Here is a 22,142-nt window from a genome sequence, read left to right as displayed (position 1 = left end):
TAACAGTTTGAAAACATGAGCTAAAATGCGAGTCTTAGCTTTAGTTTCGAATTCAGTCACACAAACTTCACAAAATTTAGGTCATTTTGTTTCCATAACATTTTGCAATTTGATTAGTGTAGTATTGTAATCAAAAGGTCTGTTATATAATCAGTGACGGACGAAGTTACGTTGTCTTGTGTGATGTTTTAAACAACTTATGATTTATAGGAGTGTTGTAGCTGTATTTGTCATTAGCTTCAGCCATTCACACTCCTGCAGAGCGCAAGCCGTTACAATTAAAATACGCTAATGACTTATAGAAGCAATATTTAGCCACTGAAGAAAGAGGCCTTTAGCCGCGTTGCGGCTCAGCATTTCCGTTACACACGTACCACAAGCACATTTTGGTTACACAGTTTTTGAGCTAGCCTAATTGCCACTGTTAATGCGAGATTGGTGGCACACTGGGCGGCTCGCAAAATATGCTGCGGTAAACTCGCAGAAAACTGAATTCTTTGTTGAACTTACTTCATTCTCGAGCCGCAACTGATTAATAATATAAACTTGAATCGGCGATGAGCCATGCTCCATAATACTAGTATCATTTAAGCTATACTGTTTTAACGCTGATGTTCAAGATTTCGAGAACTCGTAGAATTGCAAGTTTCTCCCACGTATTTCTGTGTAGTTACTGATGTTCCGTAAGTCACTTGAGAGCTTGAAGAAAAACAGGTTCAAACAATTCAGTTAACGGTACTGTTGTCTTTATTTTCTGCTGACTTTATACGAGTAACTTCCACTGTAGTGTCCACTGTTTCTACTGTTAGCGTGGTATTAACCATCACAGTAACATCTATAAATGCTATTTAGTTTGCACTATTTCCATTTATTCACATTTGCAAACTATTTTGATTAAAGTGATTGGTGTCACTTCAGTAGATTTCAGCAGGTGGATTCATCTCATATGGTGCAGGTACACAGAAGTTTTTTTTTTCCCTTGGGTGAAGTCAAGTTTTCGTTAAAGTCAAGTATGTGTTGTTTCTTTATGTCATTGTTTGGTTCGTCACTTTTGAGATAATCTTGCATTCAGAAATTACACATCTTTAAATGTATGTGCAAATTTAGCATCTGAGGTACAGAAGTGCGTCAAGATGTCAAGGGTACACGCTGGTGCGCCGAAAAGCTCTCTAATTACCGACGCAACAGCACAAAGAAACTGTAATGGAATGTCGGCGCTCAGCGCTCCTCATAATCATTGCGCTTCATCCTGCAGCTTAACTTTCGGTTTCATTCGGCGCTATCGAAAGTGAAAACGGGCCCAGCTGGAAACTGCAATTTTTGCGGCATTCGCGGGTCGAAGTTTGCTGGTAGCCGACGCGAAGCAAGTAGGTCAGTGGGACAGGCCCCCACCACGGCGGCTACCCCCCCTACCAGGCGCCCCTTCCACTTTTCCCCCTCCACGACTCTCGGCTGCCGCCGCCCCTTCCCCTGGACCACTCTCGCTTGCCGCCTGCTGCTGCATGTGTGTAACATAGACCTGGTTCTGTAGAAAGTGGGTCAGCCACTCACTTTCACTTATTACATAGGTTCCTAATCATTATCCATTGTATCACCGGCGGGAGGGGAGCTCGCGGAGGGGATAGGCGCGCTTGGAGGGGCGGGCTAGGGGGTTTGGCTCGGCCGGCGGCGCCGTGCTGTCAGTTAGTCTCGAGCGTGGACAAGTGTTGGTGGCACCACTACTGTGTTGCATCGTTCAGCCTCGCCATCGTGACGCTGTCCACCTGCCTGTTGGATTATTACTTTGCTGTGGTTACCGTCACTTTGTGCGTGTGTGATACTGTGAACTCGTGTGACTGAGCGAATTGATCTAGTATTTTTTTTATTTATTTCATTAATGGAATTGGAAATTCGACACGTAGTGGAAATGCGTGAATACTACGTACTTGGTGTTGTATGTGACTGTGATACTGATCCACAATTTTGACTGAGGAGTTGAATACAGTGAAACCTCGAGGTTGTGCCACAGTTTTGTGTAACTGCATGAATGATTCACTATCGGACCCCGGACTTAAAAATATCTCTTATGAGAAAGAGCACCGTGAAGTGCGCTCAAAATACGATTGTGCTGGCCATTGTTATATTGGCGCCTTGCATCCCTCCCCTAATTAGAGGGGTGGGGTTTCCTCTACAAACAGTGTAGTGACTGTGTTCGAACACAACCAGAACTTGAATTTAACTTAACTGCCCCTCAGATCTCATTGACACTGCCAGACATTTTGCAACGCGTATTAAGATATACACAGTGCACTGTGTAGTATTGTTGTACTATAAAGACATCCCGGCCAGGAGCCTAGTAACGTAACCAATACGCACCGTGTAGAAAGAGGCAAGCGAATATACAACTTTGTGTAATATGCTATTGGACATGGAGCACCATTCTGCCGCTATGGTCTACATGAACATGTCGCCGTTTAATTTAAGTCCGACGGGCAGCGCCAGTGGTAGCCCGCACCACTCGGGCGCAATAGTGACGACGAGCGTGGCGTCGACGGCGCCCGGCAGCAGTAGCATGCCGCCTCCGCTGTACTGTTCGCCGCCGCCCATGGGGAGCACGGCCGGGGGCGGCTCTGCCAGCTACGGCGGCGGCTACCAGCAACAACAGCAGCAGCAGCAGCAGCCGCTGGCGCAGCAGCACCAGCAACAGCAGGGCCATTGCTTCAGTAACATGGACGCGTCCTATCTGTTCTCGCTGGCAGGCGGCGGCGTCGCCGTAGCCGGCATGGACGTGGGCGGCGGCTACGGCGGCGCGTCCGGCGCGGCGGTGGGCGGCGGCGCGGCCGCGGGGGCGGCGGCGGTGGCCGGCGCGGCCGGCTCCGTGGTCGCTGAGCTGCCCGACACCAAGGACGTCATCGAGGAGCTGTGCCCCGTCTGCGGCGACAAGGTGTCCGGTTACCACTACGGCCTGCTCACCTGTGAGAGCTGCAAGGGCTTCTTCAAGCGCACCGTCCAGAACAAGAAAGTGTACACGTGCGTCGCGGACCGCAGCTGTCACATCGACAAGACTCAGCGGAAACGCTGCCCCTACTGCCGCTTCCAGAAGTGCCTCGAAGTCGGCATGAAGCTAGAAGGTGAGTGCCCTCTCCTCTTCTCATACGTTTCGTAAATAACGTGCTTACGTTCTCAGTGTAAACTTTTGTAGGAAAGAGTGAAATCTTCAGTAGGCTCCCGAATAATAAGGTAAGACAAATGTCGCGGAAATGTTAGGTGTGGAATGCAGCCTTGTATGGTGCCAGAACATAGACGCTACAAAGACACGAAGAGCAGTGTGTAGAAGCCTTCGAAAACGGGGTGTGTAGAATATTAGTCAACTAGAAATTTAAATCAAGGCATCCGGCCGCTGTGTAGTCTGTGCTGATCGTATAACTTATTAATAATACTGCTCGTATATGACAGCCGAAAATTTTGGGAGAGCTATCTGTTTATTCGCAGTTATCTTTAAATTTTTTTAAATGTGGTAACACGTAGAGGAAACAAAGTTAAGGAAGTTTGGGGGGAGGGGGGGAATATAAAGTGGTATTTCTGTCTGGACGCGTGGTATGTCATACCATATTAAATTAGCTTAAAATTATGTGCCGTATCGATCCTCGAATACGGTAGCATGCTTCCGTGAGCAGTCTGCCAGGAAGTTTCAAAGCAACGCACGCCCCGCTGCAGAGCGAAAGATTCATTGTGGGTATTAAATTACTTCTAACGAGCCCCGTGTTTAGATTGACCGTGACAGCTGGTTCTTAAACAAGAAGTAAAGCTATTTTCTAAAACACGGGTTTGTACTAGATATGCTCGCATTGGATATGGGAAGGTTTGTCAATTCCCGCACCTAAGAATCTCGTCTCAGCCATTTGTAGAGGAATAAATTACGTTTAACGCAGAATCCGAACAACTGCACAACTCTGTACTTTCACATATACGAAGGAAGCATTGCCAAAGATGGAAGTCACGTTAACTGCCAGAAACAAATTCCTTCATTTAACCGATGAAGTTCTGATTTTCCTGTTGCATAGACAAACACCTGAAGCAACAAGTTTAGAGATCGCACGAAATTCAAACGACTCTCCAGTCAATAACTCGCCTGATTGCAGTATTTTTTTCATTGTGACAAGTCTAGAATGCGTCCGCGCAGCAGTTTTCTCGGAGATATCTTTCGGCACCGCGTTTCCTCTTAATTTGTTTTAAAGATCAGCCTGCTAAAACGTTATGTCACATAAAGACATACTTCAACACACGGTCCGCCACGAAGTTTCAATATACCCTGAAATTTCGAAGCAGAGCCCACTCGGTTGCACAGTGCAAGATTGACTCTGAAATGAATTGATGATCGCAGAGTACACCCCATTAAGCTATCGTGATTACGTACCATTTTTGTTCGTACCAGAGGCCGAGAAAAACTCAAAAGGCGTTCCATAGATATCACATCTTCATATTGCATGGGTGACTTGTCTCATTTATGATTTTGCCATATGCTTGGTCGTTCATCTTACACTTTACGAAAGATGGTTCGTCGTTACTTTTTTAACAGTAGCCGGACACTAGAAACACAAGTGAGCTATAGGAAACGGGCAGTAGTTGGTGAGTTGCGTGTTACGATGTGAAGATTGGCTCAGAGCCAGGACTACAAGCGTCTGGGTACGTTCTTGCCCAGTGTGCTGCCTCTTTTATTACTACCTACATGTACGGGCAGACAGTGCTGGCGTAACAAGTAAAGAATCCGTTGAATTTGCGTAACAATGCTGCGTTGTGGACATCAGTAGTGCACAACGATCGTTCGTGAGAACGTCAATACGAAGCGTCCTTGAAACGTCGTGAAGGTCCGAAAAGTGATGGGTATGGGGAGACATCGCATATGTTTTGAGTTGACACATAGACATTCCTTGACTGTTGCCAGAAGTGGAACTTGTTTCATTCCAAGCGGCAGCTGCTGTACTAGGTGTTTGGGAATAGTTGTTTTGATAGTCCAGCAGACTGCAAGCCACGTGAGGACGGCGTGTAAACTGAGACGGCGCAAATAGGTACTGCGGTCGTCTTGTTGCTGCTTTTGCCACGTGCCACCACATGTGTGTGTTTCCCGATGTGGTGGATGCGGACGCGGCAGTGTTTACTGTTAGCGAGCTCCCCATTAAATACTGCACCACTTGTTTTGTCTTAACTTTCTGTTGTCCTTGAGTGAGCGTTGTTTAAAGCAAAGTGTGAGCAGCAGTGTCTTCAAGGTGCTTGAAGTTACACTATACAGCTTGATACATGCTTGGAGAACGTATACAAACCGTTAAGAAAATGGTCTTATGAGTAACCTAAGAGCGAGAGTATGTCCTTCAGTTGTTACAAACGAAATGACTAGCCCTGTTTATGCAGACAGAACACGTGAATGAAGTTAGGATTATACTGCATTAAATGCAATAAGTCTTGAACAAAGAATTTCTGCCACTTGCACATGGCACTTCAGCTCCAGAAGATCCAGCCATCATATTGCTTGAAAGATACATCAACGCCTTTACGATCTATAAACACGGTGCGTCTACGAGATGAAATGGGATCACGTCAAATTATAGGAGGAGCAGATTAGTGTTCAACGTCCTGTCGATGATGAGACGACGAAGCGCAAGCTTGAATTAGCAAAGGATGGGAAAGGAAATCGGCTGTGTCCTGTCAAAGAAACCATCCCGGCATTTGCCTGAAGCGATTCAGGTAAAGCACGAAAAACCTAAGTCCGAACGGCTCGACGCGGGTTTGAACTGCCGTCCTCTCAAATGCGAGTCCAGTGTGCTAATCACTGCAGCTGTTTACACGCCTTGCGCTATGCGCATCAAATCGAGTGGCCAGTCACTTGCAGTATTTCGCTGTGACACAATAATAAAAAAAAGAAAAAAATTAAAAACCACACACACACAAATCAATAAACGCAGCTGATGCGATCAGGGGTGCATATGTTGATTTGTAACTTCGCGCGAAAGATTAGATGGTTTAACAGTACACTTGTAAATATATTGAAGTTTAGCCGGCCGAGGTGGCCGAGCGGTTCTAGGCGCTGCAGTCTGGACCCCTTGCGACCGCTACGGTCGCAGGTTCGAATCCTGCCTCGGGCATTGGTGTGTGTGATGTCCTTAAGTTAGTTTGGTTTAAGTAGTTCTAAGTTCTAGGGGACTGATGACCTCAGAAGTTAAGCCCCATAGTGCTCAGAGCCATTTGAATCATATTGAGGTTTATAGGAATACGATTATTATGATCTCTGAAGCTTCAAGTGTGAAGTAATTAACGCTAGCGAATAGTAAAGTTTTGTGCTGATAGTTGACACTATACCTCTGTGCAATTTGGGAATATTTGTTGCGCACCGAACTCAGTGGTGTTGTGTTCTAGGGACGGGCACCTACTGGGGAGCAGTTCCCCTTCCGGGCTATCATATTCACCTTTTCCACAGTTTCGATAGTTCACGTTGAAGCCGGTGCCTCCTCATCTGAGTCACGTGTCTGCTCAGGACATGCTTTCAGGACTCAAAATTTTTATTTATGAAAGAACTATGAGTGACGATTGTCAAATCAATAATTGCTCAGGTTGTCTTGCTGCTTAACAGACAGTCCACTCACTCAGCGTCGAAATTAACTACACGCTAGACGCTCTCTCTCTCTCTCTCTCTCTCTCTCTCTCTCTATATATATATATATATATATATATATATATATATATATATATATATATATATATATAATCAACTATTCCCCATTCTACATTTTGATTGACAAGTGAACTGATGACAAAATATTCTGCACAACACTAGAGACTTATTCAGAAATATCGCTGTACCTGTTGTATTCAGCTTGTCTTCTTCTTATTTTTGTTTTTCTTCTTCTTCTTCTTCTTCGTCGTCGAAGAATATGCAATGGTCATACATTGGTTGACTTCTTTGTAGAAGATACCAATTTTCTACCTGAATTAACACAAATAACATGTGATAAGTTTTTCCATACCTACGCTAACATAATTTTTATTAACGGGTGCGTAGCGAGACCAGGGAAAAGGTGAGGGATGTCGGGACCACAGTGTTGCATAAGACACTCCTTAGTGCTTACAAAAGACATGACGAAAATTTCAAATAGTAAACATATACGGTCATATCGAGGTCAAAACATGCTTCCCTCTGATATTAATTTTGAGAGGCCTTTATGATATAGAAGTGGAGTTCGAATGCGTTGACGACAGTGTCGCAAGGAAGTAGACAAGTAGACAATGGAACAGGGATTTTTGTCTTTGATGGCGACTTGAAAACCACAGCTCAACAGCCTGAAATTTGAATGGGTTGGTCGTCACGTCCTGAATCCCATACCTGTTTCATAACGAGCTAGCATTACTTGACCTCCATTCTGGTTTGTGTCTGCGAATCGATACGGCGCAATAGCCTAGGCCGCGACGCGCCTGGTTGTCTGTGATAGAATGATCGTGGCCAAGGGGTCGTCCGTCTTTGGAGCGAGAACGGCGACGTGTTTACGACGCGTGTAGCAGTATTTCTACTGGCCGTATCTTGCTGGGCAGGGTACAAGCGCGCCACAGTGAAAGTGGAACAGTTCGCGAGCCAGCGCGTACAGTCACGTCCATATCGCTCCGCACGCGTTCCATTTTATCTGTATTTATAATTGTTATCTGCTCGGCAGAGAGCGACGAAGCTAATTTCGTTATATCTTGCTTTATCTGTGCGACACCTCGAGATACGAAAGCACGCTACAATTACGTGGGCATAAATACGTTGCAAAATCTACGTGAAGAGAACTGGCATTGAATGCGAAGACTGAAATTGGTGTCACTAGCTTTTCGGCCGCTACGGGGAATTGCGTTGCTTTTCACGCATATGTCGCGTGTAGTTCGTCTGTTCCTCCCATTTAAAATAAAGAGCTTTTCGTTCCCATGAAGGATTCGAAAATTTAGGCGTATTACAAATAATGTTATGTACGTCCGCCAAGTTGCGCTGTGGTTAAACTGTAGGCCCTATTACTGGCTCGATAAGTCAGTTCAAAAGGTTGGAGGTAGGCAACGGGTACAACGTGTATACCAGCTCCAGCTGGACCATACCTAGTAAAACATTGTTGTTTCCAGATCATTCTTATGTTTATGTTTTTACTTCCATTAACCTATATGTCGAAGAACACTTCGTTTTTTAAAGGACAGTGTAGATCCTGTTCTCCTCTTGACCAGCATAATTTTGAAGATGAAGTGGTAATACTCGTAATACGATGGCAGTGAGAGCCATCGCTAGTACAAAAATGAACCATAGCTTCGGTTGTAAAACATTTTTTTTTTTTTAAATCTGAGCACGAGCAAGGAAAGTACACTAACTGATCAGAAGTATCAGGACAACCCTGCCTAACGCTGAATTAACCATTAGACTCACGAGAGGCGGACTCGCCATTAAAAAGGTATTGTGTTGTTAGTAGGCAAGCAGTGAAGGCAGTATGGGGTGATCAGGAGACCTCATTGACTTCGAAAGTGGAGTAGTCATTGGAGTAACAAATCCACCAGGGACCTTTCAACCCTTCTATAACTGCCCAAGTGGACTGTTGACGTGATTGTGAAGTGGAAAGGCGGAGGAATAACTACAACTAAAGCAGTACCAGGGCCACCTCGTGTACTGATGAACAGGGGCCATCGAGCGTTGCGGTGGGTGGTTGTAAGAAATCACATGAAATAAAGGGGATGAATCACACGTGCTTTGCATTGTGCTAGCACAATAAGTGTGCGCAACGAGTTAAAAAGAAAGGGGTACAATGGTCGAGTAGCTGCTCGTGAGCCGCACATTTCCGTAGTCAGTGTTAAGCAGCACGAGGTGGTGTAAAGAGTGACGTCACTGGACAGTGGATTACTGGAAACCGAGTGCTATGGAGTGATGAACGGCGCTATGCCATGTGGCAATTCGATGGAAGTGCCAACAGTGAAGTACGGTGGAGGTGGTGTTACGATACGGTGATGTTTTTGGTGGTAAGTACGAGGTGCATTAAAGTTCTAAGGACTTTTCCTCCGGACTGGAAAGAGATAGAAACATGCGCATTGTTTTAAAATGAGGCCGCGTTCATTGTCAATACGTCCCAGAAATGGCAGCACCGTACGGCAGATGGAACTTTACCGCCAGCGGCGAGAATGAGAACTGTTTTAAATACTTAAAATGGCGACGTTTTCCTTAATTGAACAGCGTGCAATCATTCGTTTTCTAAATTTGCGTGGTGTGAAACCAATTGAAATTCATCGACAGTTGAAGGAGACATGTGGTGATGGAGTTATGGATGTATCGAAAGTGCATTCGTGGGTGCGACAGTTTGATGAAGGCAGAACATTGTGTGACAACAAACCGAAACAACCTCGGGCTCGCACAAGCCGGTCTGACTACATGATCGAGAAAGTGGAGAGAATTGTTTTGGGGGATCGCCGAATGACTGTTGAACAGATCGCCTCCAGAGTTGGCATTTCTGTGGGTTCTGTGCACACAATCCTGCATAACGACCTGAAAATGCAAAAAGTGTCATCCAGGTGGGTGCCACGAATGCTGACGGACGACCACATGGCTGCCCGTGTGGCATGTTGCCAAGCAATGTTGACGCACAACGACAGCATGAATGGGACTTTTCGTCGGTTTTGACAGTGAATGAGACGTGGATGCCATTTTTCAATCCAGAAACAAAGCGCCAGTCAGCTCAATGGAAGCACACAGATTCACCGCCACCAAAAAAATTTCGGGTAAGCCCTAGTGCTGAAAAAATGATGGTGTCCATGTTCTGGGACAGCGAGGGCGTAATCCTTACTCTTTGCGTTCCAAAGGGCACTACGGTAACAGGTGCATCCTACGAAAATGTTTTGAAGAACAAATTCCTTCCTGCACTGCAACAAAACGTCCGGGAAGGGCTGCGCGTGTGCTGTTTCACCAAGGCAACGCACCCGCACATCGAGCTAACGTTGCGCAACAGTTTCTTCGTGATAACAACTTTGAAGTTGGCGAAGGGTAGACACATACCATATTAATGTATACTTACAGACGTCTGGATACTTTTGATCAGTGGTGCATGTGCCCGATGATGCGTCCAGTACTCTGCCACCTGGCCGCACGGGATTAGCCGAGCGGTCGAGGCGCTGCAGTTATGGACGGGTCTAACACCCTCACCTGGCGGCGGCTACGTTGAACATAGCAGGACTTGAATAATTCCTTGGAATTATGCCGTTTTCAAATGTAACGACATCAGTAGCTACTATTCTACATCTTGCTCGTGGCACTGCAAATATCACGTAATGAAGAATTTCCTTACTGAATAGATGCCTGCAAACAATTCTGTGACGCAGGGTAGAAGAGCTGGAGTTAGTGTGCCGAAATAACTTAAATCTTCTGTCGGAGAGGCTGCTTTTCTCCCTAATCCATGCTTAACAAGGATCTGATGCTCAGCAGCGATCTACTTCGCTGTATACTCACTAAAAGAAGTCTCTTATAATATTGACACGTTTACAGGTTCACAGAACTTGTACCGAAAGTTAATGTCGATTACCATCCCAGCCTACGTCAGGGTGAGATAAATATGAAGCAATTATCGTTCCTTCTCCTCTTCATTCTGGTGATGGGTAGCCATTATGTATTGCTGGCTGGCTGGCTGGTATTTTTATAGGTCACTTTTTCATTGCTTTAGACCTCGATATCCTATGGATCATAGAATTTTTCCTGAACTTAACACGACTGTCTTTTCTGGCAACACTTTTCCTTATGTTGACATTTCACTCCACGGTTCAGGTTCGTCTTTTCTCCTGTAGGCATCAGTTAGTAAGCACCATGTCGTATGACGTAATGTTGTCGAATCAAAATTTACTTCGATAGCAGCCTTCTTGGTTTGCGTTTAGATCTAAAGACACATTACCGTCTAAAAAGATACGCATTATGCACATTGCTTTAGGAAAGGTTCCCGGGTCGAGCATTTCTCTCAGAAACAGTTTGTCGACTGAGAAAAAGTGACGCAATCCTGAAAACACTATTTAGATTATTTTGAGACTATGTTCGAGTTTCTGATCAGTGTATTGATTTTGTTCGGAAAATCGTTTAGTTTAGTATATACATTAAAACATAGTTTTAGTATCCGGACCGGTTCGTCTGTCTATCTTGAGTCAGTAGTGGACCTCCATTGTTCCATAAGATGTTGTGTGTCATTCGTATAGCTGCAGCGAAGTGGATGTTACATCACGTTTCATGACAGCTGTCTTCAGTCCCATTCTTCGATATGACCAAATAGATGCTTCTGTAAGCCGCGTCACGCCTGAACTTATGCACGTATGTTAGTGAAATGATTGCAGTTAAAAATTAAGTTATTGAAAATAGTACAGTACAGTACGTTAGTCCTTTTTATTTTTTTAATGTGTAAATATGACAGTAGATAACAACAACTTAACTATGATGGCTGCAAGTGTAGTCACGCTGCAGGTTGTTATGCAGCATCCCAGCTGCTGAGTGCAGCTGAGCTGTGGAATACTGAAGATCGCGCGCCGCCCTTCCACCTTGAACCAGTTTCATTCTCGATAATTCTCGAAATTGTGTCAAGGTCTAGCCGGTCTGAATCGCTGCGGCTGCCGACCGGCGCTGGCTGTCGTCGCCTCAGCGGGCGGGCGATCGGCATCTGCCTCGTCGGTGCTTCAGTTAATGTGAGTGCACTGGGGGGTAAAGCTCGAAAAAACACCTTTGTGGGAAAAGACGTATTAGAAATATTTCCCAGAAGCTTTGGACATTTATTATTTAGTCTGTTGTGATTTTTTATATGCTATACAATTAATATTTTAAGAGTCCTTATATATCTGAGAATCATAGAGCCCTCTGAGTTGCGTCTTAAGCTGCTGTTTCGAAAACGCAGCAGTATTTAGTTCATAAAACACGGTGATTATAATTAAACTTTCGCTACATGCGCCAGCGTTGATGGGTATCCAACACAGTTGGAATGTTGTTCAGACTGTGTGCTGGAAGATTTGCGTTGTTAGGAGTGCTGGTGTCATGACTTGCCGTTAGGCGCCGCTATTGATACGACGACAGAGGGTTGAAACACATGTATCATAACACTTACAGGCTGTCAACATTGGTCTGGACAAGTTGAGCAGTAAAACTGTTTCGTCACAACAATAGCAGTAGCCCTGCTGCTCTTCGTGAATGTGGACGCATTAAAACAATACGGAAAGGTCCTCTTTCCGCACTGCGGATGCAGTTCGTGATTTGGGGAAAGTTAGAATCAACAGGCGATTTGGGAATTGCTCTTTGAAGAGGGCGACGGCCACTTGCGCCGCAGATTGTTGAAGTTACTATTGCCATGGCTGAGAATGCTAGACTAATTGTGGAGGTTAAGATAAAGCACAGCGAGGGACGTAGCCAACATCTCACTAGAGATGTTCCGGACGCAGTAGAGCAATTCCCAGTGCGAATCCAAGGTGTCATGGGTCCAGATGGTCGTCACACTGAACGACATTTGTAACCTCGAACTAGCATGGTACGCCATTAACAAATGTTACCCTCTCATGTGAAAACTAAAATGCATTTCGTTCAGTGTTTTATTCGTTATTTCTCTTCCTCGTGTCGTTACAAAAGTTTCCACAAAGTTTCGTTGTCGTACGAACAATCGTTTTTCAAAAAATGTTCAAATGTGTGTGAAATCTTATGGGACTTAAATGCTAAGCTCATCAGTCCCTAAGCCTACACACTACTTAACCTAAATTATCCTAAGAACACACACACACACACACACACACACACGTGCCCGAGAGAGGACTCGAACCTCCGCCGAGACCAGCCGCACAGTCCACGACTGCAGCGCCCACGACCGCTCGGCTAATCCCGCGGCAATCATTTTTCATGGGGCCCCTCTGAAGCAGCGAAAGTTTAATTATAACCACCCTGTGCAAGCATATAGCTGAGCACTACATGCCAATAAACGCAGGAGCTGCAGTTGTCTTTTCTTCTTCCTCCTTCCTTCTCTCTCTCTCTCTCTCTCTCTCTCTCTCTCTCTCTCTCTCTCTCTCTCTCTCCCCCCCTCCTCTCCTGGATCTCTCTCCCCCTCCCCCCTCCATCTCCTTCGCGAGCACATTGAATTACTTGCGTAAGAAAGCTATTTCTATGATACGTAGTGAGCTGATTTGACTCGATTCTTTCTTGTGGTGTCGGTAAATAAACCAGTAAAATAAAAAAATTGAAATTTTTAATGTAGCGTCGAAGAATTGTTTATACTACGGGAAAACGATGTTTTTTAAAGTGCCAGTCACATTATACAAAATGTATAGCATTTTAAAGCAAATAGCTTATCGTTTGGGATCATCCAGTCGTAAATTCCACTTATTTCACATCAAAATTATCCCATTCGAATCCAGAACATATACTATTTCGTTTATGCAATAGGAAAAAAACTTGTGTTTACAAACCATTTGGTTAGTTCCCCTATGCAGTGTCAACGTTACTGCCTTTCACTGTTTAAAATTATTGGTTTCCAACTTATCTTTTAGGTCCTCTTGAAAGACCACTCACTCTGCTCTTGTCCTGTTCCCCAACTGCATCGCTAGATAAACCCCTTGTCTCATACGTTAGTATCTTGTGATGTTCAACGCTATGTAATGCGTATTTTTCTTGATAATTTTTTCCTGTACAGGAGTAGAAATTCCCCTCGTGACACTTCCGTTCTAGCGATCTGTATTCCACCTGCAGTAAAGGCTGTCTGTCTTACTAGTGTAAGGTGTAACATTCGTGCTTCACATGTGAAAACCGTTAGTGTCCTATCTCTTACAGTGAGCCACGACCAGCATAAAAGGCGACATGTCTTTCATTATTCCCCGCTATCCCAACGATTCATATCGAAGAATGCATACGGATGTTTAGCGCCCATTCCACGCTCGGCTGATCAGCGCGGCGTCGTTTAATATCAGTGTCAAATGCGGCGGATGATCACGTGTAGGACACACATTTAACACATCACTGAAAAGGGAAGTCTTCAGGGAGCTGTTTGAAGGGAAAGGTGTACTCGAAACCTGAGAAGTCTAATATTCTCTTGTCTCGGACTAACTCTTCGGTACAGCGACATGTCGACGCTTTGTGTTCTCTTCCCCCCACCCCCTCCCCACCCCCCCCCTCCCACCCCTTCCACGGCGCGATCTCCGTGTCGCATGGGGGAAGACAAATAAATGAAACTGGCAATCTATATGTCTGTGTCAATACAAACTTCTCGGTTCACCCCTGTCCTGATTCTTTACTTTATAACGAGGAGCAGCAACTTAAGAGTGACATTGTAACACGCTTCTAACTCGTGCAGGAAGCAGGAACCGGAGAACAGGTCTTTTCAGTAAGTTTTTCTCCAGTGATGTTTATTGATTTACTTTTTTAGCTCCGTGTTATGGCGAGAGTGTATCGCTTCTGAATGTGACTGGTGCGTAGGAAATGGTAGCTAGGCACTGCAGCCTCCTTAATAGTCTTCGGGGTCGGTGCTCACTGGCAGCTTTCCCTTTCCAAAAGAAGTTGTATCCTGCACCTAGTGCATTCAATTAACCTTCATCAGCAAGGCAGGTTTCCTGGAGTGGTCTTATGTCATTGTAATCTTAATACTTAAAACAGTAAGCTCAGTATAATATTCTCTCTCTCTCTCTCTCTCTCTCTCTCTCTCACACACACACACACACACACACACACACACACACACACACACACACAGCCTGCCCTTGGTGCGAGAAATTTCTCCTAAAGGCGGATTAACCACCTGTGGTTAATGACACAGAAAGTGTCCAGAGGCGGATCAGGCTCTAGGACGGTGAGCCTTATCTTGCCTGAATCGGCGGATAGGGTTGCAGTGACTAGAAAATTTTCAATTGTCTTCCATCTGCTTGTTGTTGAACGTAGTTCCTAGATGATCAAGAATGTGTGTTTGTTTAGATGCAGCAGCACTCTCATCCCAAAAGAAGTGATGCTCAGCAGTTTCCAAGAACATTCCGACTATCTTCCAAATTCTGCGACAATCAAGAAATAACGACGGGGCCAGGATTATTATGTTGGGAAGCCTCTTGACTCTTAGATGTTAGGTGTGTGATCTATCGTATTGGTTGAGATTGCCGGACTGTGTGGCCGAGCGGTTCTAGGCGCTTCAGTCTGGAACCGTGCGACCGTTACGGTCGCAGGTTCGAATCCTGCCTCGGGCAGGGGTGTATGTGATGTCCTTAGGTTAGTTAGGCTTAAGTAGTCCTAAGGTCTAGGGGACTGATGACCTCAGATGTTAAGTCCCATAGTGCTCAGAGCCATTTGAACCATTTTTTGCTTGAGATTGTGGCTGTAGAGCAATTCGGCTGCTGCATCTACGACTGAGCAGTCTTATTTAGGGTCCACTCTGTTTATCTCATATATGAAAGCGGCTACAAAAGGTGCCCCGCCGATTGGATATTCGCCTCCAGTGGTATCACATCAGTGCAGCCGAACAAATTATAAATTATATTTTGCGTCTTGGAATGTAAGAAAAGTCACTGATGACCGGTAAATGAGACCCGAAAGGAGAACAGGTATTGAGAGCAGAGTGTTAAGAAGATATGACGTTCAAGTAACAGCACTCCAGGAAACCCACTTTGTTGATGTAGGTCAATTGAATGCATTAGGTGCAGGACACAACTTCATTTGGAAGGGGAAAGCTGCCACTGAGCATCGAATATGCGGAGTCGGCTTTTCCTATCAACAAAGACATTCTTAGGAATGTGTCAGAGCCTCCATATGGGCATAATGAACGCCTCACTACATTAAGACTTCGACTGAATGAGAACCAGTATCCCACAGTGCATATGTTCCCACTCCAGATTCTGATGAGTATATCAAAGAAACGTTGTATTCAGATGTGGACGACATCCTTTCCAACATTGGTTGCTACGACAAATAATCTTACTACGTGATTCTAGTGCTAGAGACGATAAAGACGCCAAAAGGATCGCTTCAAATCATCATTGCAAGAACCTAGATCGAAGCAGTAGCATCTCGTTGACTGTGTAATTGCCCAGAAGAAAACGATGTTTTCATGACGAAAGCGATGACAGAAGCAGATGGGAAAAATCAGTGACTTACTAGATACGTCATGCGTATGTCACTTCCTGTCCATAGGAGAAAACAAAAGAACTGTAGACACACATCTGATACTGAGAAGTTTGGTTATGTCAGAATATGCCTCACAGTACAGGAAACAGCTTCATCAGTCAGCAAACTGCGTTGCTAAGAGGAAGTGGACAGACAGAATCTGCTCCACCTGTTATCACTGCGGCGAACTGTGTACCTCTCGCATCGGATTATACATTCACCTCCGGACCCACAGATGATTCTGAAGGCAAACCTACTCAGTTACGAATATTTGCTGTGATGACGTAGTTTTCGAGTATCTACATTGTTGAGAATGCGCCACCACTCCGTTATCTTTCAATGCCGTCGCCTTAAGTTAAACGGTGGCGGGAACAGGCGAGTATGGGAGCGGACCAGGCGAGAGCATTGGCAACAGGTTGGGTAAGGCACCGGCTGATAACTAGGAACCGGTTGCGTGCGAGCCGCGCTGTGGAGCGTGGCTCGCGTTTAGCACGTGCGGGCCCGCCGCATCGCGGACCGCAGTTGCTGTCACTGGACCTGAGTGTGTGCAGTGAGAGCTTCAGCGAACGGCGATTAGGCGACCTCATATAGCATACTGAAGTGACTTACGGAGCCGTCAGTAAAGACCAGTGGCTTATGAAATCTTTTTGAAATATCATTTTGATGTTCTATTCCACACCGAGGTGACGAAAGTCATGAGATAACGACGTGCACGTATGCAGATGGTAATAGTTTCGCGTACACAAGGCAAGGTATAAAAGGGTAGCGTATTGTCGGAGCTGTCATTTGTACTCAGGTGATTCATCTAGAGAGGTTTTCGAGGTTACTATGGGCGCACGATGGGAGTTAGCCGACTCTGAACTAGGAGTGGTAGTTGGAACTAGACGCATGGGAGATTCCATTTCGGGAACGATCCACAGTGTCAAGGGTGTGCCGAGAATACCAAATTTCAGGCATTACCTCTCACCACGGATAACGCAATGGCCGACGGTTTTCACTTAACGACCGGGAGCAGCGGCGTTTACGTACAGTTATCACTGCTAAGAGACAAACAAAATTGCATGAAATAACCGCAGAAATGGATGTGGGACGTACGACAAACATATCCGTTTTGACAATGCGCGAAATTTGGCGTTATTTGGCTATGGCAGCAGACGACCGACGAGAGTGCCTTTGCTAACAGCACGACATCACCTACATCTCATCCTCTCTTGGGCTTCTGACCATAACAGTTGGATCTTATACAGACAACTGAAAAACCGTTGCATGTTCGGATGAGTGCTATTTCATTTGGTAAAAGCTAATGGTAGGCATAGTGCGTGGCGCAGACCCCATGAAGCCATGGACCCAAGTTGTCAACAAGGCACTGTACAAGCTGATGGTGGTTCCAAAATGGTAAGGGCCATGTTTACATGGAATGGGCCGTGTCCTCTGGTCCAACTGAACCGATCATTGATTGGAAATGGTTATGGTCGGCTACTGGGAGACGATAAAATCGTCCACATGCCTCCGCACCGCTCCCTCCCTCAGTCCAGTTCCACGCCATTTTCCCTTACCATTCGCGAACGGTTCGTAAAACGACTGTTGGTTAGCTTCTGTCAGCTCTTAACTAGTTTGATTTCATCGTCGTGGTCATTTCGCGAAAAGTTTTTGGGAGGAAATATAATGTTGTTAAGATTCTTCTTGGAACATACCCTCTCGGGATTTTGATGGTAAATTGCTTCGTTAAGATCCCGCGCTTGCTAAATTATCCCGTCACGAAGCGTGCTACTCTTTGCTGGATCTTCTCAATCAGTTCGATCTAGTAAGGGCCCCTGACTAATTAACAGTACTCAAGAATCGGTCTGTAAAGTGTTCTTTTAAGCCCCTTTCTTCCGTGGAGGAATTCCATTCCCTTAAGTTTCGTCCAGTCTGTCATATACTTTTCCTGTAACAAATTTTAAATAGTCACTCCATTTCAGGTTGCTCCAGACCTTTACTCCTTACCGTTGCTGTTCGTGTCGAACAGCAATCGATCTGTTTACCTGCTTATCCCCAGTACGTAACACGGTTTAGTGCACATATGATTCCATTATGCAGTACAAGCGTATGGGCGATGTATAGGCAATCCACTCAGCGACTGCATTATTGACTGAGTTTTGCGGCACGGTGCACCAATAATGGAATAACGCATTGTGGGGCATAATAATTCAGTCAAGGAGGAAGTAAATACGGAAAAACGTAACAGTGAGTTGTAATAAATACATGCGTGGAAGAAAATCGAATAGCACCTTAATGTACTTGGCAATACAGCTCCAGAGGCTACTGTCTTGTTTCGGGGAGACTGGCGCGATTTCTTTCCTCATCCTAGTCCAGTCCTAGAGGGTGCTCAGTCGCCAATGACCTCGTTGTCAGCGGAATGTTAAACATTCATCGGCACTTCTGTTTACTTTTACTGATGAAGAAAAATGCTTGAGATGCTTGAGATAGGGGCCATTTCATTTGTACCGACAACAATCGGTCCTCACAAAGGGTCCTCGCCTACTCGTAATCAGCGAATAACGTTGCGAGAAGGGGCTGTAATTAAAGCACACGGGATGTCGTATTGCGTTAGTTTCATACTGACGGTGGCCGTCAGTCCGGAGCCACGCGGCTGCTACGGTCGCAGATTCGAATCCTGCCTCGGGCATGGATGTGTGTGATGTCCTTAGGTTAGTTAGGTTTAAGTAGTTCTAAGTTATAGGGGACTGATGACCTCAGATGTTAAGTCCCATAGTGCTCAGAACAATTTGAACCTACATTTCTGGCTGTGGCGACAGTGAAAAACATTGCTGTATTGTGCACACGGTTCCAAAGCCTGTGTGTCCACCGCGTGTTACTAAACCCGTGGGCAGCCGGGTGTGTTCGCACGAGCTCTTCCTTCTTTGATGGCTACCTTATGAAAGAATAGCCCTTGCCTCCAGAAGTATGCTTTCCGATCATGCGTGTGTAGGTCTGTTTTTCAGCTGTCCTGTCCTACCAAGGGTAAAAGTATGGGACACTTGAAAACAACCGTGTATATAGTTGATGTTTTAGATCATTGCGTAGATGTTGCGAATTGGATTCTTCAGCATTGCAGAGGATTCATTGGCATTGAAGAGATAATAGGTAACAATACGATTGTTCATAAGATACGAGACATGGTATGTGCATTATATCTATCGTTTTCTGTTCGCATGAAATTTTACACAGCAGTTGTCTTTTTAGAAATCAACGCCGTTAGTATTTTGTTTGAGAGTTTCCGATTTGGAAGGCCTTCCCAAGACAGTAAAACCGATGGCTACTACGCATTGAACTACGAGGGCATGGGCATTCGATGAGTACTTCAATACATTTTTTGTGTCGGCCAATGTCCTTCGAAACAATGGAATATTCCCACATCAGCCCTTGTACTTTCATGAAGTTGCGATTGGTTGTGGCGCTATATGTGGCCTTCAAAATGGTGTCTGTAACGGAGACGCGTTCCAAGCAGAGAGCTGTCATTGAGATTCTTTTGGTGGAAGACCAGAGCATCACAGATATTTATAGACGCTTTTAGAATGTATTTGGAGACGTGGCAGTGAACAAAAGCATGGCGAGTCTTTGGGCGAGGCGTGTCTTCAACATAATAAGGTCGTGCAAACCCGTCCGATCTCCCGCATGTCGGCCGGCCGCACAAAGCTGTGACTACTGCAGCGTTGGGACTTGCGGACATACTCATTCGAGGCAAACGACGGATCGCAATCAAACACCCAGCTGGACGCCTCTGTTGGTAGTGCTGACACACTCATCCACCAGTGTGTGCCTGTGGGGTTCCTCGACGCCTAACGGAAGACCATAAAGAACAACGAAGGACCATCTGTGCGGAATTGCTTGTGCGTTGCGAGGGAGGGTATTGATGCAGCAAGACTTCGGCTCCAACGTCGAGCACTAGAGTGGTACCATGCAGGCATACAGGCTCTCCCAGTAAGGTGCGGTAAGGCCTTGAGTGGAAATCATGTAGAGAAATAAGGCTTTATAGCCAAACGAGAGGAGAATAATATGGTGTATTGGAATCATGAATAAAGCCAGAAAAAAATGTGTTCCATTACCTATTGATCGCACCTCGCATATTGTAAAGTAAGTTAAACACTAGTTTCGTCACAAGCGATGAGGTATCTTAATACGAAGTGGTGCTACCGCTAAACTGGTCGGAGAGATCGCGTCAGCTTGCGTTTAAACTACGTCTAATCTGGCGTACTGTCTGCAGTTTGCATTGTTGTGGTCTGGAACGAAACACTGCGCAATCGCATATTTACTGTAGTGAAGCTCAGCGAGCGCTGCAGACGTGTTTCTCAGGACGAGCCGAACATTTTATTTCGGAACAGACGAAGGATCTATAGCACTGCCGTGCAGGGCAGCTAGGGATTTATTTATTTATTATTAATTGCGAAGCTTCCCTACCTGGCGGTGCGTGAAGAGCTAGTCATGTTTACATCCATAAAAAACTGAAACATACTCTTTGTGGGACATCCACAACTGTCGCTAAAATTTTTCGTGATGAATAAATGCGCTCCAACCGTATTTGACAAAGACTTCATTTGGACAAAATCCTACACACAATCAGGCTTTCAGGATGTAAATCCCATCTTCCCCGGTCTTGCTGGGTGTCCATGACATGACTGACTCAAATAATCTTTTCATGCATCACCTGCACTGGATATCGCATGCTACTTGACAAATTTGCTAAATTTTTTACGTGAATGTTAAGATTTTCTCGTACGCAATCAATGTATGATCTGATGTTCACGATTGTATGGACCCTTTTAATGTTACTTAATTTGATATGGTATTCATTCCTACATCCTGAAACCCGGTTTGTGTGTATGATTTTATCCAAATAAAGGATTTGCTAGTAAAACTGGAGCGGATTGATTCATCATGAAAAGTAGCAATATCTGTTGACATTTGCCTTTGTCTTCTGATGACCGGTCCCGATGCTTACGAGTCGTGCGGTTGAATTTTAAGTCTTTCGCGGTATCTGTGAAATGCTGACAACGATAAGTGTGGTTTGATCAGACAGCGCAGCAGTACGACGATTTTTTAAAGGTCTGCCTTTGTCTGGAAAACAAATACTTCGATGAAAATGATGTGAGCGAGGTTCTGTGGACCGATTATTGACGAGCAGCTAGTGTCATGCGACAAGCATCAGTTCTTGGTGCAGACGTTACAGTACAATTGGATGACTCTAATACTGTAGACGAAAACATCGTCTCCGCATACCAACAGTGACCAATGCATTCCAGGTTTCATACTTTGCAGAAAGAATGTGGCGGAGTAATACGTAAAAGTATTTCCAGCAGCGATTTTGTGACTATTTTCGTGCATAGAATTTTGACTCTAAGGGAACAATAAGTAATCCTCTGTCTGTTATAGGGTTGATTTAATTATTGTGTTCGTAATACGTGTTCTAATTACCTAATAGAGAGCTCGTTTGATTTGCCATTATCAGGGTGATTTCATTGGATAACATCAGTAGAGTACCAGATACAGATAACCGTGTTATTTTCACGGCTTATCTTTGAAATGTCAGACTCCCTCGTCCTTGCTAGACTTTCGCTGGCCGACGTTTACTTAAAACTAAGCCGCTATCTGTTCACGTTTTTCGAGGAAATCGAAGCTTTGTCTCAAAGATTTGGCACTTATACGTCGAGCTTCCTGTTGCAAAATGTATAAACTTTCTATGTTATGCGTACATTTATTACATTCTGTATTTTTACTTCCAGGTGTCCAGCGACCACTGATCCTTTCCCCTTCTCTTTCTCTTTTAAACTCGCACCCTCGCTACAGCATACATTTTTCCCTTTGTGAAATCTCACCTCATCCTGCTTATCTTTCACAGCAAGTACAGTATGTAGTAAATGCCCCTTTCTTCAGACTCGGTGGGCTGCGATTCCTAAATCAAAAACTGACAAAAACCTGTAATGTTATGAACATTAAACATCATTAATTTTTCGAATATCTATTACAACTTTCCTCGATATTTGGAAATTAC

The 22,142-nt window shown here is 44.9% G+C and overlaps 1 protein-coding gene across 1 annotated transcript in view; it reads left to right on the top strand.

The window, feature by feature from the left end:
* Positions 1-1,688: 1,688 nt before the first annotated feature.
* Positions 1,689-22,142, top strand: part of LOC126267603 (nuclear hormone receptor FTZ-F1) — a 199,427-nt gene continuing 178,973 nt past the window's right edge. Inside the window, exon 1 of the mRNA XM_049972907.1 lies at positions 1,689-3,110. Within this exon, the coding sequence (XP_049828864.1) occupies positions 2,396-3,110 (715 nt within the window). The 5' untranslated portion in view covers positions 1,689-2,395. The remainder of the gene's footprint in view (positions 3,111-22,142) is intronic.

Source organism: Schistocerca gregaria, chromosome 1, assembly GCF_023897955.1.
Source record: "Schistocerca gregaria isolate iqSchGreg1 chromosome 1, iqSchGreg1.2, whole genome shotgun sequence".
NCBI classification, from domain to species: domain Eukaryota; kingdom Metazoa; phylum Arthropoda; class Insecta; order Orthoptera; family Acrididae; genus Schistocerca; species Schistocerca gregaria.
The sequence above is the reverse complement of the archived record's forward strand: the minus strand, read 5'-3'. Positions and strand labels throughout refer to the sequence as shown.